We start from the raw sequence: 16,450 nt of genomic DNA on the forward strand, positions 1-16,450 counted from the left end.
CAGCAAAAGATTGGAAACATCCTAAATGTGTTGGTTAAACAAATTATGGTCCATCTGAGAATATTATGGAGCCATTAAAAAGAATGAGGTAGCTTTGCATGTAGTAATACAAAACAATATCCTAAGCACACTGTAAAGCAAAAAGAAAAATCAGGGTGGAACGGTTTTTATGGTTTGCTGTCATTTGTGCAAAAATAAAAACAACATTTACTTTTATATGCATAAAATATCACTAGAAGGAGAGGTACAAAATAGGTGCAGTGGTTGCTAGTGAGGGGGCCTGAAATGGGAGGGAGATTTCTTTTTCATGTTCTACCTTCTCTTATTATTTTTTGAGACAGAGTCTTGCTGTTGCCCAGGCTGGAGTGCAGGGGCACAATCTCGGCTCACTGCAACCTCCTAGTTGATCAAGCGATTCTCCTGCCTCAGCCACTCGATTAGCTGGGACTACAGGTGTGAACCACCATGCCTGGCTAATACTTATATTTTTAGTAGAAATGGGGTTTCTGCATGTTGGCCAGGCTGGTCTTGAACTTCTAGCCTCAGGTGATCTGCCTGCTTTGGCCTCCTAAAGTGCTGGGATTATAGGTGTGAGCCATTGCACCCGGCTCTTCTTCTTCTTCTTTTTTTTTTTTTTTTGAGACAGGGTTTTACTCCCATCACCCAGGCTGAAGTGCAATGGCAGGATCTCGGCTCACTGCAACCTCTGCCTCCCAGGCTCAAGTGATTCTCCTCCTTGAGCCTCCGAAGCAGCTGGGACTAAAGGCGCATGCCACTGCACCTGGCTAATTTTTGTAGAGATGGGGTTTTGTCATGTCCAGGCTGGTCTTGAACACCTAGGTTCAAGTGATCTGCCCGCCTCAGCATTCCAAAGTGCTGGGATTACAGGTGTAAGGCACTGTGCCCAGCCCCAGGTTGTACCTTCTACTGTATTTTTCCTTTTGGAAATTTGTGAGACCTATTTAAAATGAAGAACATACAGCTTCTTTAGCCATGCAAAATAAATAAATAAGTATTTGGGGAGGGGCCTCTTTAAATTCAATATTTACCATCAGCCCTTTTACCAGTTTCTCCAGTCCCTCATTCATTCTTCCTGCTTGCCTTCCTCCCTCTTTTTCTTCTTTTTGCTTCATCTCTATATTGGCTAGATTCTGTTATTGAGCAATTTTTAAAAGGAAAGCGCCGAAAGGCTGCATTGCCTAAATGTGTGGGGCTCGAAGATGTCAGCTGCCTTTATAATTTAAGAACATCTTGGCTGGCTCACAATTCCTGGCTTATATTTTATTTCCCTTAGAACTCTGCAAACACTGTTCTATTGTTTTCTGGCTTTGACTGTTCCTGAAGAGGTAGGTCTGGAGCCAGTTGGTTTTTCCACCCCAAAATAAACTTTTTCAGTCTGCTTGTATGAATCTTTCTTTATTCCTAGAGTTCAGGGACTTCACCAGGATATGATTTACTGATCAATGAAGATCAGTTTCATGGTCCCCCTCTTCATGCATGGATCTGCTTAAATGTTACCTCCTCGAACGGCCTTCTCCTTACCTAAAATAGCAGCACCTGTCAATCTTGATGCTTGTCTAATTTATTTTTCTGCACAACACTTAACATCAACTGGCACTGTAACATATATTTATTTCTTTTCTTTTTTCTTTTTTTCTTTTTTTTTTGAGACCTAGTGTCGCTCTGTTGCCCCGGCTGGAGAGCAGTGGTGCTATCTTGGCTCACTGTAACCTCCGCCTTCCAGTTTCAAGTGATTCTCCTGCCTTAGCCTCCTGAGTAGCTGGGAATATAGGTGCCTGCCACCATGCCCGGCTAATTTTTGTATTTTTAGTAGAGACAGGGTTTCGCCATGTTGGCCAGGCTGGTCTCGAACTGGTGACCTCCTGATCCTCCCACCTTGGCCTCCCAAAGTGCTGGGATTACGGGCATGAGCCACCACGCCCGGCCTACTTATTTATTTCTTACTCCTTCTTGTAAGTTTCACAAGGGCAGGCACTATGTTTTTATTGTGTACTACTGTATTCTCTGCGCTTAGAATAGTACTTGACACCCAGCAGACAATCAGTAAATATTTGTTGAATAAATAGTTGGCCCATTTGATTTGGTCCATCAAATCAAGATGGAATCAAATCAAAGGAAGATCCAAACATTTCCAGAAAAGTTTTCTTCAAGGATATCTTTAAAAATCTTCTCCTCCATGTGTTTTGTTTTCTTTTTCAGGAATAATAGGTTGGCATATATTAGATCTCCTGTGTCTTCCAAATGTATCATTTTCTTTATATTCATCTTTAGAAGTTTTATTTTTTGCACTTAATTCTATTTTATTTCCTTAAGTAAACCAACCAAATGGGTTGGTTTACTACATGTTCGTTGCTTATAATATGATTTTTTAAACTGTTACGTTTTTTCTCTTCCATTTTTTTCTTTACCTCTACCCATTTGCTTTTTATATCCTTTTATTGTCTGTAACCCTTAACTTTTAACATCGCCCAAATTTATTCATATTTTCCTTTTTTTTTTTTTTTTTTTTAAAGAGATGGTATTTTCACTCTATTGTCCAGGCTGGAGTGCAGTGGCACAATCATACCTCACTATAACCTCAAAATCCTGGGCTCATGTGATCCTCCTGCCTCAGCCTCCTGAGATGCTGGGATTATAGGCGTGAGCCACCATACCCAGCTCCACATTTTTTCCCCTTTTATGTTAGTAATTTTTATGTCTTGGTTTTTTGTTTGTTTGTTTTTAAGATCTTTGTGTACTTCAAGGTAATAAAGATATTATCGTGTGTTTCTGGTGTTTTGTTCTGGTTGCTATTTTCCCCTAAAGAAACATGGAATTGTTGCTAAGTAGTTCATGTTTAAAACACGTAAGGGCTCCACAACAAAGGAGAACAAGATCAAGCTCTTTGTCCTGTTGCTTCTCTTACCATACTCCTGTGGCCTACCGCTCACAAGAAGTAAAAACTTACTTGTCACCTAGCCAAGGTGTTCTTAAATTATAAAGGCAAACATTTTTAAGCTTTACAAATTGAGGCAATACAACTCTTCTGAGTTTTTCTTAAAAACGAACAAACAGAACTGCTATACAGTAAAAGCCAGCCATTCTAGAGATGGAAGAAACAGAAAGGGTTGAAAAACAAACATGCAAAAGAAGGATTAAAGAAATTTGGACTATTGTGCGCCAAATAAAAGAAAACACTTCTACTGTAAAAGATTTCCACATACTACGCTGATATTGATGCAACACACTGCCTATGTATAAAGTCTACAGTAAAATATTACATGAAAAGAGATGCTTGGTGATAGTTAAATCAAATAAATGTGGTTAACACGATACTCTTATCACTAACATGTCATAATACTATGTAAATGTCTACTCTATATAGTTATCATATACCTTCACTGCCTGAGGATTTGGCAACAACCTAACTGAAAATCCCAGAGTTGGTGTTTGAACCACCGGCCAGCTCTGTCCTGAGACCACTGGATTAATGTTTATGCAGATGTTAGGCCCAGGAATATCACAATGATGACTAGAGCAAGGAGGAGAAATATTATTTGTTATAAGGCAAAAAAGGAACAGGGAGGGAGGGGAAAAAATAGAAAAGATAGGGAAAAAACTATCCACAGGGAATACATAGCACATAACGTTGCAATAATCTTGCTATTTCTATGCCTAGCTACTTATCTCAGGATAAATGACAAGGCAGCACGTCCTAAACCACTTTGTCATGATGAGCTGCCACAGGAATGATTTATTATATTCCACTATAACATGACTTTAAATCCCCCTCCTCAAATATAAATTTGAAAAATTACCCTTAATAGTTCTGCTGATGTTGGCCTTTCCTGAGGTATTTTCTGCAAGCAGTAATCAACAAATCTCCTAAAGGAGTCTGTCCTGTGTGTGCAAATACACAAAAGAAAATAAACTCAGGGTCTGTAGAGCACACTGATTACTTAAAACAATTTTCATTCAAGGGAAAATTTTGCATTTAAGGAGATTTAAAAAAAATGCTTTGGAATATCAGGAGAACTGGAGCATTTTCAAGTTACGATATCTAAAATTCTTTTGGATAATGAGTGAGGACAAGTTTCAAGTTAGTCAACATATTAATACATCTTAATATATAAGGAAGGTCAAATCATAATATACATCAGAAAACAAAAATACTATGTTTAAATAAAAGTTTTATATACATTTTTCTCTCCAAAGACAACAATTCTCATAGTCTCAACTCTATATTCTTAATTACCAATTGTTAATTCCTCTACCACTCACAATCTATAACAAAGTAGTAAAATTTGAAGCATGAGGGATGGAGAACCCAGGAGTAGGCTTCCTGAACAAAAATTCTTCCTATCTTAAAAGTTCCATTTTATCCATTCTTCTTTAATATTGCCCCTTTTAAAATAACTCTTGTGGCCCAAATAGTTATAAAAATGTCATACTTTTCAGCAAGGAACACTGTATCTGAATAGATAATGTATGCTCTGTCTCAACACATTTAAGTGTACATATAGTTTAAAAAAAATAAAGACAACTGGAGAAATAATGACATCATAGAGGGCCCCTTATCTCTGCTGAGAAGTGATATCAGCTGAGATGATCAATACAAGACCATCATGACCTGGGACAATAGACTTGTTAGGAGGGTAGCAGGGCATGTTCCCTGCAGGATTTCGGTTACTAGACACATTAAGAACACAGTGCAAGCCATGGTGAAGGCAAAAATAAGTAAATCTATGCATGTGTGCATGTGTAGACAGTTGATGCTTGTGAGGCATCAGTGTCACTTGTAACAACACACAGTGAAGGAAAGAAATGCTTTCTAGGTCAGATATTTAAAATGTAATGTAATAAAAATGTCAAATACATACGGTGATTTTCTTAGAGATTTAAAATGATAGCAGAGTCTTACCATTCATTAGACTGTAACGTTGGGGAGTCATTCTGGGCAATGTGATATAAGGCACTCATTGCATTCATGTTGAAAAGGGGGGGCTTCCGTTCCGCTGGAAGAGGAAAGAAACACAATAAAGTAGTTCTTGAAGGAAACCAGGCAGACAGAGAAATAAGAAACTATGAGCAAAGCTTTGCGGCTAAATCAATAGCTCATTACTGTCATCATGCCACATAATCCACTTATTTTAATCTCTAAGGTTGGCCCAAGATAGCCATTCAGAAGAAGCTGCCGGACATTAAATGTACATTGGCAAAGCTCCTAACAGAACTCATTTCAAAAGAGTGAAAGAAAAGTTTTTTTCTTTTTTTCACATAGCTTCAAAAAATTGGCTTTTGCATATTTTCCCACAATAGGTGTGAAGATCTTTGCATGTGCGTTTTAGCTCAAAAATATATATTCTCTCCTTGAAGTCTGGGTATTTGGTGAAAAAGAAAAAGAAAAAAATTCATATTCACTTAAAAAATTCAGAAAGCAAAGAAACATAGAATAAGGAAAAAAGATTACTATAAAATGCAACTTTTTTGTGTGTGTGTGTGACGGAGTCTTGCTCTGTCGCCCAGGCTGGAGTACAGTGGCACGATCTGCAACCTCTGCCTCCTGGGTTCAAGTGATTCTCCTGCCTCAGCCTCCTGAGTAGCTGGGACTACAGGTGCCTGACATCGTGCATGGCTAATTTCTTTCTTTCTTTTTTTTTTTTTGAGATGGAGTTTCGCTCTTGTTGCCCAGGCTGGAGTGCAATGGAACGATCCCAGCTCACTACAACCTCTGCCTCCCAGGTTCAAGCAATTCTCCTGCCTCAGCCTCCTGAGTAGCTGAGATTACAGGCATGAGCCACCATGCCCGGCTAATTTTGTATTTTTAGTAGAGATGGGGTTTCTCCACGTTGGTCAGGCTGGTCTTGAACTCCCAGCCTCAGGTGATCCACCCACCTCAGCCTCCCAAAGTGCTGGGATTACAGGCATGAGCCACTGCGCCCGGCCTAATTTTTGTATTTTTAGTAGAGAGGGGGTTTCCTTATATTGGCCAGGCTGGTCTCGAACTCCTGACCTCGTGATCCACCCGTCTTGGCCTCCAAAAGTGCTGGGATTACAGGCGTGAGCCACTGCGCCCAGTCCCATAATGAAACATCTTAAACATCACTAACAAAATGGCCGGGCGCGGTGGCTCACGCCTGTAATCCCAGCACTTTGGGAGGCCGAGGCGGGTGGATCACGAGATCAGGAGATCGAGACCATCCTGGCTAACACGGTGAAACCCCATCTCTACAAAAAAAAAAAAAAAAAAAAGAAATACAAAAAAATTAGCTGGGCATGGTGGCAGGCACCTGTAGTCCCAGCTACTCGGGAGGCTGAGGCAGGAGAATGGCATGAACCCGAGAGGCAGAGCTTGCAGTAAGCCGAGATCGCGCCACTGTACCCAAGCCTGGGTGACAGAGTGAGACTCTGTCTCAAAAGAACAACAACAACAACAAAAATCACTAACAGAGCATGGGAGATAAGCCAATTATATTCAGTAAATACTGTCTGATGCCTGATTCAGGCCAAATAATTGCTAGGGGTGACAGTAGAGAGAGAAATGGAAAGGAGGAAGAGAACTACAAATTATAAATAAAGTCTGGTCCATCCCACTCTAAAGAGAAACTCAGTGAGTCAGGCATTTATTTTTTAATTATTTATTTTTTGAGATGAGGACTTGCCCTGTTGCCCAGGCTGGAGTGCAGTGGCACAATCATGGCTCACAATAGCCTTGACCTTTCAGGCTCATGAGATCCTCAACCTCTTGAGTAGCTGAGACTACAGGTGTGTGCCACCACGCTGGACTAATTTAAACAATTTTTTTTTTTGTATAGAGGCTGGGCGTGTTGGCTGACACCTATAATCCCAACACTTTGGGAGGCTGAGGCCGGCAGATCACCTGAGGCCAGGAGTTCCAGACCAGCCTGGGCAACATGGTGAAAATTGTCTCTACTAAAAATACAAAATTAACCGGGCATGTTGGCACAAGCCTGTAATCCCACCTACTTGGGAGGTTGAGGCAGAAGAATCACTTGAACCCAGGAGGTGGAGGTTGCAGTGGGCTGAGATCGGCCCCTGCACTCCAGCCTGGGCAACAGAGTGAGACCCCATCTTAAACCAGGCTGGTCTTGAACTTGTGGGCTCAAGCTATCCTCCTGCCTCAGCCTCCCAAAGTGCTGGGAGTATAGGCATGATGCACTGTATCTGGCCAGGTATTTCCTGGTAGAGGATTTACTCCTCCCCAGCCCACCATGATCTCTTTATTGGAACTCCTCCAACTCTCCCTTGGCATACTGGTCATTTGGCATGTGCTCACCTATCATATCTACATCATCATACAAATCTTTTCTCTCAGAAGAAATCATAAGCTCTAAGAGCACAAGATCTTATAACCTGAATATTCTTTTTCTTTTACTTATTCCCCCAGAATTTGTAATAAAATGTGATTCACATATTAGGGGTTCCATTTGTGGATCAAAGGAAAGAAGCAAGGCTCTAGTTCTGAGTACAGTGAATTTTATGGTATTTATTAGTTGTTATGGAATAGAAGATAAATCACTATCAGGCCGGGCACGGTGGCTCACGCCTGTAATTCCAGCACTTTGGGAGGCTGAGGTGGGTGGATCACGAGGTCAGGAGATCGAGACCATCCTGGCTAACACGGTGAAACCCTGTCTCTACTAAAAATACAAAAAAATTAGCCAGGCGTGGTGGCGGGCACCTGTAGTTCCAGCTACTTGGGAGGCTGAGGCAGGAGAATGGCGTGAACCCAGGAGGCGGAGCCTGCAGTGAGCCGAGATCGTGCCACTGCACTCCAGCCTGGGCGTCAGAGTGAGACTCCATCTCAAAAAAAAAAAAAAAAAAAAGAAAAAGAAAAGGAAGAGAAGAAGAAGATAAATCACTATCTCTTTCTACTGTGCTTACCCTAATGGATTTTTTATATAGTCTCACTTTCTAATTCATAATCTGATCTCTAGTTTCATCAGAGCACCTTAGTTTTTAGGTAAAGGCTCTTCTTCTATTAACCACTTCTAAAATGACAAATCGGGCTTATTCTATGCAGTTCAAAAAACAGAACAAGGCTAAGAGGTGAAGTTATAGAAAAGACATTTTCACTCACAGAAGGAAAAATTTGTACACAGCCAGAGTAGTTAAAACACAAAACAAGAAACCAGAATGGACAAGGTTGAAAAGTAGTAAACTTTAAGTCATTTAGTAGCACTTAAGCAGATGACAACTATACCTATTCATTTGTTATATTTTGGAGGGGCATCTTATAGTCTTGATTAAGTGATTTCTGTACCTCTGAAATACAGTAGTCTAGGCCAGGCATGGTGGCTCATGCCTATAATCCCAGAACTTTGGGAGACTAAGCAGGCAGATCACCTGAGGTCAGGAGTTCAAGACCAGCCTGGCCAACATGGTAAAACCCTGTCTCTACTAAAAATACAAAAGTTAGCTAGGCCTGGTGGCATGCGCCTGTAATCCCAGCTACTTGGGAGGCTGAGAGGAAAATCACTTGAACCCGGGAGGCGGAGGTTGCAATGAGCTGAGATCATGCCACTGCACTCCAGCCTGAGTGATGGAGTGAGACTCCATCTCAAAAATAAAAAATAAATTAAAAAAATGAAATATAGTAGTCTCTCTCTATATATAGACAGTTAATTTTATGTATATATATGTATTTTATGTATATATGTATATTTATGTATGTATGTATGTGTGTGTGTATACATATATATATATACATATATATATGTATATATATATACATACACACTTTTTTTTTTTTGAGACGGAGTCTCGCTTTGTCACCAGGGTGGAGTGCAGTGGCGTGATCTAGGCTCACTGCAACCTCTGCCTCCAGGTTCAAGTGATTCTTCTGCCTCAGCCTCCCGAGTAGCTGGGACTACAGGCGGCATGCCACCACGCCTCGCTAATTTTTTTGTATTTTTAGTAGAGACGGGGTTTCACCATATTAGCCAGGATGGTCTCGATTTCCTGACCTTGTGATCCATCCGCCTTGGCCTCCCAAGTATTTTTTATTGACCTCTCAATAGGATACTTTATACTTACCAAACAGATACTGGTATTACAGTGATATGAAGTGTTAACAAGTGGAAATTTGGAAGTTGCTGTGTGGTCGAATGGATTTATATCTGTTTCAAATGCAAAAGATTAAAAAAATCTGGTTTGGGTTTATTTTTCAGGGGGCAGATTTTAGAAAGTTTGCAGAGCTTGCTTTCTGGCAACTTCAAGTACAGTCATCCCTAGGTATCTGTGGGGGACTGGTTCCCGTTCCCCCCTGCATATACCAAAATCCATGGATCTCAAGTTTCTTATATAAAATGGCATAGTATTTGCATGTAACCTGCACACATCCTTCTGTCTGTATACTTTAAATCATCTCTAGATTACTTATGATATCTAGTATAATGTAAATGCTATGTAAATAGTTATACTGCATTGTTTAGAAAATAATGAGAAGAAAAAAAGTCTATACATGTTCAGACTTGTATAGACATTTTCTTGTCATTATTTCCTAAACAATTTCCTATAAAGACTCAACCCTCCTTTTTTTTTCCTGAATATTTCTGATCTGTGGCTGATTGAATTCATGGATGTGGAACCCACAGATTTGGAGGACCAACCGTATTTAAAACCACGTGGAAGCCTGGCCAACATGGTGAAACCCCGTCTCTACTAAAAATACAAAATTAGCCAGGCCGTGGTGGCTTGTGCCTGTAATCCCAGCTACTTGGGAGGCTGAGGCAGGAGAATCACTTGAACTGGGAGGTGGAGGTTGCAGTGAGCCGAGATCACACCACTGCACTCCAGCCTGGGTGACAGAGTGAGACCTTGTCTCATAAATAAATAACTAAATAAATAAAACCACATGGAACTAGGAACTCATCACGTAACCATCAATGGCTTCCTATCATTCTTAGGCCAAAGTCCAAATCCTTAAACATAGTCTCTTGGACTTCATTATCATGGGACTGGCTACTTCCAGAGCCCGATTCTGAGAAGTAACCTATTTTTCCCTCTCTCATGCTTTACGTGTGCTTCACTCAAAGAACCAAGCTCGGTGTTTTTCACAAATGCTGTTTTCTTGGTCTGGACACCCCTCTCCCTTTTACTCCCTAAACTTTATCTGGGTACATCTTTTTGTGTATGTGTGTGTGTGTCGGGGTCTTGCTCTGTTGCCCAGGCTGGAGTGCAGTGGCGTGATCAGCTCATTGCAACCTCAAACTCATGGGCTCAAGTGATCCTCCTCCCTTAGCCTCCCAAAGTGCTAGTATTACAGGCTAATTCTCGACAATCCTTTCAGGTTTCATCTCAAATATAATTTCATTTCTACATGAATTTAATAAGTATGTATTCAGGATTCATTATGTGTTTATAATCACTTCCTCAGGGAAACCTTCCCTGACCTCTCAGACTAGGTCTCCTATTAGATTTTGTCATTGCAAATTATATTTTTTGCTTTCTTCCACATATCACAGCCCTAATTATTTGTGTAATTTTTTTGAGACAGGGTCTTACTCTGTCACCCAGGCTGGAGGGAGTGCATCTCAGCTCACTGCAGCCTTGACCTCCTGGGCTCAGGTGATGTTCCCACTTCTGTCTCCTGAGTAGCTGGGATTATAGGCATGTGCCATTAAGTCCAGCTACTTTTTTGGCTTTTTTTTTTTTTTTTTTTTTTTTAGAGATGGGGTTTTGCCATGTTGCCTAGGCTGGTCTCAAACTCCTGGGCTCAAGCGATCTGCCCGCCCCAACCTCCCAAAGTGCTGGGATTATAGGCATGAGCGACCATGCCTGGCTTATTTGCATAATTATTTTCTTCCTTCCTTCCTTCCTCCCTCTCTCCAACCCTCCCCCCTTCCTTCCTTTCCTCCCTCTCTCTTTCTCATTCAAGCCATCCTTCTACCTCACCCTCCCTAGTAGCCGCAGCTACAGGCACACGTCACCATGCTTGGCTAATTTTTTTAAGGTTTTCGTAGAGATGAGGTCTCATTATATTGCCCAAGCTTGTCTCAAACTCCCAGGCTCAGGCGATCCTCCCACCTTAGCCTCCCAAAGTGCTGGGATTAGAGGCATGAGCCACTGTGCCTAGCCTAGTTCTTTATTTAATGTGTGTCTTCTTTGCTAAACTTCACGAGGGCAGGAACAACATCTATCATGTTCATCTCTGCATTCTCAGTGCTGAGAACAGTACCTGGTACACAGCAGGTGGCCCCTAATACTTTTAAATAAATAAATGAAGGTGAGGGAAATTAAAGCACAGAATAAACTCTGTCAACAAACAAAGAATCTTTGTTCAGTAAGTAATTACAAAATTACAAAAATGACTGAGAAGACACTAAGTCTCGGGGCTCATGACAGATACTATTTGATGGCTTCATTCACTATTAGAAGGACCAGAACCCTCCCACTTACTGGCAAAAGGTTAAAAAAAAACAATCTCAGCTTCTCAGAACACTGAATTGCATAGGAGAAACAGTGAAACAGAAGGGAAAGGAGACTGAAGCAAGAGAAAAACAAATTTGAAAAGAAAAGGATGAAAGAACAAAAACACAAAGAAAACTCAGTTCAATAAAAGGCAGTGGCTTGGATTTGAAGCAGCAAAGAGAAGGCCTATAAGTAGCAAGCACTCTGCCCAGGAACAAGCAGAAAAGATGGCTGACCATGTAATGGTAGAAGAAATAATTTTAATAGAGAAGCACATGACTAAAGGTACTCTAACCATAGAACAGCTCTATAGTCTGGGAAGCATTCTCTGAGTATTAGCTTCAAGTGATCTCATCTATGTTCAAGTCTTTGCTAGATGTAATAAATAAATCCTCTGAGCAATGGTGACAAGGCTCACTGCTGAGCCAGAATACTACAGAGCAAGGGCTGGCAAACTATGGCCCACGGGCCAAATTCAGCTATCAGCCTGCTTTTGTAAGTTTATTGGAACACAGCCATGCCTGTTCATTAATGTATTGTCTATGACTGCTTTCATCCTCCAGCGGCAAAGTTGAGTAGTTATGATAGACATTAGATAGCTTCCAAAGCCTAAAATGCTTATTATCTGGTCCCTCACAGAAAGTTTGTCAATACTTATTGTAGAATATAGCAGTTTTCTTTTCTTTTTTTTTTCTTTTTTTGAGACAGAGTCTTGCTCTGTAGCGAAGGCTGGAGTGAAGAGGCATGATCTGGGCTCACTGTAACCTCCGCCTCCCAGGCTCAAGAGATTCTCCTGCCTCAGCCTCCCGAGTAGCTGGGATTACAGGCACATGCCACTGTGCCCAGCTAATTTTTGTATTTTTAGTAGAGATAGGGTTTCTCCATGTTGGCCAGGTGGCTGGTCTCAAACTCCTGACCTCAGGTGAACCACCTGCCTTGGCCTCCCAAAGTACAAAGTGCTGGGATTATAGGCATGAGCCACCGTGTCCAGCAAAATATAGTAGTTTGAATAAAGCTTCTTCTACATATGCAGCAGAATAGGAATTGGGAACGCTTCTGAAGAAGTCACCTTGTGATACGGAATACATATAATCTTTTTTTTTTTTTTTTTGAGACAGAGTCTTGCTCTGTCATCCAGGCTAGAGTGCAGTGGTGCGATCTCAGCTCACTGCAAGCTCTGCCTCCCAGGTTCACGCCATTCTCCTGCCTCAGTCTCCCGAGTAGCTGGGACTACAGGTGCCCGCCACCACACCCGGCTAATTTTTTGTATTTTTAGTAGAGACGGGGTTTCACTGTGTTAGCCAGGATGTTCTTGATCTCCTGACCTCATGATCTGCCCGCCTCGGCCTCCTAAAGTGCTGGGATTACAGGCGTGAGCCACTGCGCCCGGCAGAATACATATATTCTTGAATGAAAGGAAAAAGGTAGAAGCATACAAACGTTGAGCTAGCTACATTAAAAGAAAAAACAGTAGTTTCCCTTTAACTTAGAGACAAAGATCAAGTTTCTGTGTATGATCAATCTCTGTCATGTAAGATCAAGGTTCAGGAAGGTCAGTTTGATCAAGTTTCTGGATACTGCTCTGCTTGGTAAAGAGTAAACTAAATTAGAGTGCCTACATGTATGTTTATCACAGCCCAATTTACAAACGGAAAGATATAGAATGAACCTAAGTGTCCACTGACCAAGGAGTAAATAAAGAAAATGTGGTGGCCAGGCATGGTGAGTCACGCCTATAATCCCAGCACTTTGGGAGGCCAAGGTCGGAGGATCACGAGGTCAAGAGATCGAGATCATCCTTGCTAACAGGGTGAAACCCCGTCTCTACTAAAAATACAAAAATTAGCTGGGTGTGGTGGCACGTGCCTGTAGTCCCAGCTACTTGGGAGGCTGAGGCAGGAGAATTGCTTGAACCTGGGAGGTGGCGGTTGCAGTGAGCTAAGATCATGCCACTGTACTCCAGCCTGGCGACGGAGTGAGACTCCCTCTCGAAAAAAAAAAAAAAAAGAAAGAAAATGTGGTATATATACACCATGGAGTACTACTCAGACAGAAAAAGTAATGAAATAATGTCTTTCTCAGTAACTTGAATGGAGCTGGAGGCAATTATTCTAAGAGAAGTAACTCAGGATTGGAAAACCAAACAGCATTATATTCTCACTTATAAGTGGGTGCTAAGCTATGAATACACAAAGGCATACAGAGGAATCTAATGGACTTTGGAGACTCAGAAGAGGAAGGGTAGGAGGGGGTGTGGGATAAAAGACTACGTATTGGGTACAATGTACACTACTCAGGTGACAAGTGCACTAAAATCTCAGAATTCGCCACTATATAATTCATCCATGTAAACAAAAAAACACCTGCACTACAAAAGCTATTGAAATAAAAAAATGTAAAAAACAAAATAAAATAAATCAGAGTGTCTACTGGGCTTAATTTTACTAAGGAAAATGAAAGAGTACGCCTATCTTTAGATAAACACTACCTGAAAAGGTATAAGGGTTCTTTTCTTTCTTTCTTTCTTTCTTTTTTTTTTTTTTCTTGAGACGGAGTCTCGCACTGTCGCCTAGGCTGGAGTGCAGCGGCGTGATCTCGGCTCACTGCAAGCTCTGCCTCCCAGGTTCATGCCATTCTCCTGCCTCAGCCTCTCCGAGTAGCTGGGACTACAGGTGCCCGCCACCACGCCCGGCTAATTTTTTTGTATTTTTAGTAGAGAGGGGGTTTCACTGTGGTCTCGATCTCCTAACCTCGTGATCCGCCCGCCTTGGCCTCCCAAAGTGCTGGGATTACAAGCGTGAGCCACCACGCCTGGCCATTTTTGAGGCAGAGTCTCGCTCTGTCGCCCAGGCTGGAGTACAATGGCGTGATCTTGGCTCGCTGCAATCTCTGCCTCCCCGGTTCACCCCATTCTCCTGCCTCAGCCTCCTGAGTAGCTGGGACTACAGGCGCCCGGCACCACGTCTGGCTAATTTTTTGTATTTTTAGTAGAGACGGGGTTTCACCATGTTAGCCAGGATGGTCTCGATCTCCTGACCTCGTGACTCACCCACCTCGGCCTCCCAAAGTGTTGGGATTACAGGTGTGAGCCACCGCACCCGGCATTTTTTTTTTTTTTTTTTTTTTTTTGAGACAGAGTCTCTCTTTGTCTCCCAGGCTGGAGTGCAGTGGTACAATCTTGGCTCACTGCAACCTCTGCCTCCTGGGTTCGAGCAATTCCCATGCATCAGCCTCCCAAGTAGCTGGGACTACAGGTGTGTGCCACTACACCTAATTTTTGCATTTTTAATAGAGACAGGGTTTTGCCATGTTGGCCAGGCTGCTCTAGAACTCCTGACCTCAAGCGATCTGCCCACTTTGGCCTCCCATAGTGCTGGAATTATAGGCATGAGTGGCCAAGCCCAGCCCATAAGGTTTCTTATGAACAAATATGGTTGAAAACCATAATAACTAATGATAACAAAATAATCGCTACCATTTACTGAATTCCTACTATATGCCAGGCACTCACTGCCTTAGGCATGTTACATATGTTATTCATAATTCTCAAAATAGCTTGTCAAGATAGGTATTATTTTTCCAGTTTCCCAACTGAAGAAACTGAGGTTCAGCTAAGCTAAGTAACAAAACCAAATCACATAGTGTTTACGCTGAAATTTCAACCCAATCCTATGAGACTCCAAGGCCTGTGTTCTTTTTACTAGGCCATGGTATCTCTTCAATAACTCTGTACATTTTAAGGTAGATAGCACTAGAATTTCAAAATGAAAAGAAAAACTTTAGAAGACTAAATATAACCCCTTCTCCCCAACAACGATCATGGTATTCATTTATTAACAGATAAACTATAAGGGGCTAATGTATAAGAAGAAAATTCCAGGCAGAGAATCTATAACATTTATGTTTGTGTTTTGTTCTTTCCTGGAGTACTTATTTCTGGACACAATCCATTCCCTGACAGTGCCGACAGACTATTTGCCAGTTTCTACCATAACCTTTGTTGGTGAACTAAATGCCTGTAGTTTAAACAGAAGAGAACCAAGATTAACTTCTCCTGAATATAATCCTGAAAAATAAAATATCTGGTGACTGGACAATTTCAACCTCCAAGAGTTTTAACTAGTTCTTTCAACAGGAGATCAATTTACCCAAAGATAATTTATAAAACAGGATTAAACACTTAGGAGCTGTAAAGTTTGATCTTTAGGAAAGAAGGACAGTGTCAGTAACATTATCATCATCCTGCTTTTTGATGCCATCCCAGCAATTCAACTTCTAGATTAGGGTGTTTTTTAAAAAAATATATACTATTATAGAAGAGACAGACACCATAAAGAAAGGGGATAACAAGCTATTATGTAAGAGAGAGATATCAGAACAAAAGGGAACAGGACTATCCACAGCTTTCCATGTAATTTCGATGTTAAAAGTACAACTTGGGCTGGGCAAGGTGGCTCATGCCTGTAATCCCAGCACTTTGGGAGGCTGAGGTGGGTGGATCACCTGAGATCAGAAGGTTGAGACCAGCCTGGGTAACATGGTGAAATTCTGTCTCTACTAAAAATATAAAAATTAGCCGGGCGTGGTGGTGGGTGCCTGTAATCCCATCTACTTGGGAGGCTGAGGCAGGAGAATCACTTGAGTCCAGGGGATGGAGGTTGCAGTGAGCCAAGATCGCGCCATTGCACTCTAGCCTGGGTGACAAGTGCGAGACTGTCTCAAAAAAAAAAAAAAAAAAAAAAAAAAAGATACAACTTAAAAATATACTATTGGTATTAACAGTTAGAATTTCATTATGCCCCAAACCTACAGAAAATAGCAAAATCATTGCTTAGGGAATATCTGAAACAGTTTAACCTTCGTCTTGCATGTAAAAAAAAAAAAAATACCCTTCTTTTACATGTCCATTAGCAAAATTAATGCTAGGGAGATGAAAATGTATGGTAAAGCTGTCAAAGAGATACTTGTATGACTTATTACATTACTGATATAATAATTTTCAAGTAATTGCTGAGAA

General features: G+C 41.3%; 1 protein-coding gene across 6 annotated transcripts in view; it reads right to left on the minus strand.

The window, feature by feature from the left end:
• Positions 1–16,450, minus strand: part of TAOK3 (TAO kinase 3) — a 223,663-nt gene that overhangs the window by 59,143 nt on the left and 148,070 nt on the right. For all 6 annotated transcript variants that reach the window (XM_003832408.4, XM_008957798.4, XM_057299542.2 and 3 more), the window contains 2 exons: positions 4,922–5,015; positions 3,819–3,900 (listed from right to left, as the gene is read on the minus strand). In XM_003832408.4, coding sequence (XP_003832456.1) covers positions 3,819–3,900; positions 4,922–5,015 — 176 coding nt within the window. The remainder of the gene's footprint in view (positions 1–3,818; positions 3,901–4,921; positions 5,016–16,450) is intronic.

The sequence above is a fragment of the Pan paniscus genome, chromosome 10, assembly GCF_029289425.2.
Source record: "Pan paniscus chromosome 10, NHGRI_mPanPan1-v2.0_pri, whole genome shotgun sequence".
Lineage (NCBI taxonomy): Eukaryota > Metazoa > Chordata > Mammalia > Primates > Hominidae > Pan > Pan paniscus.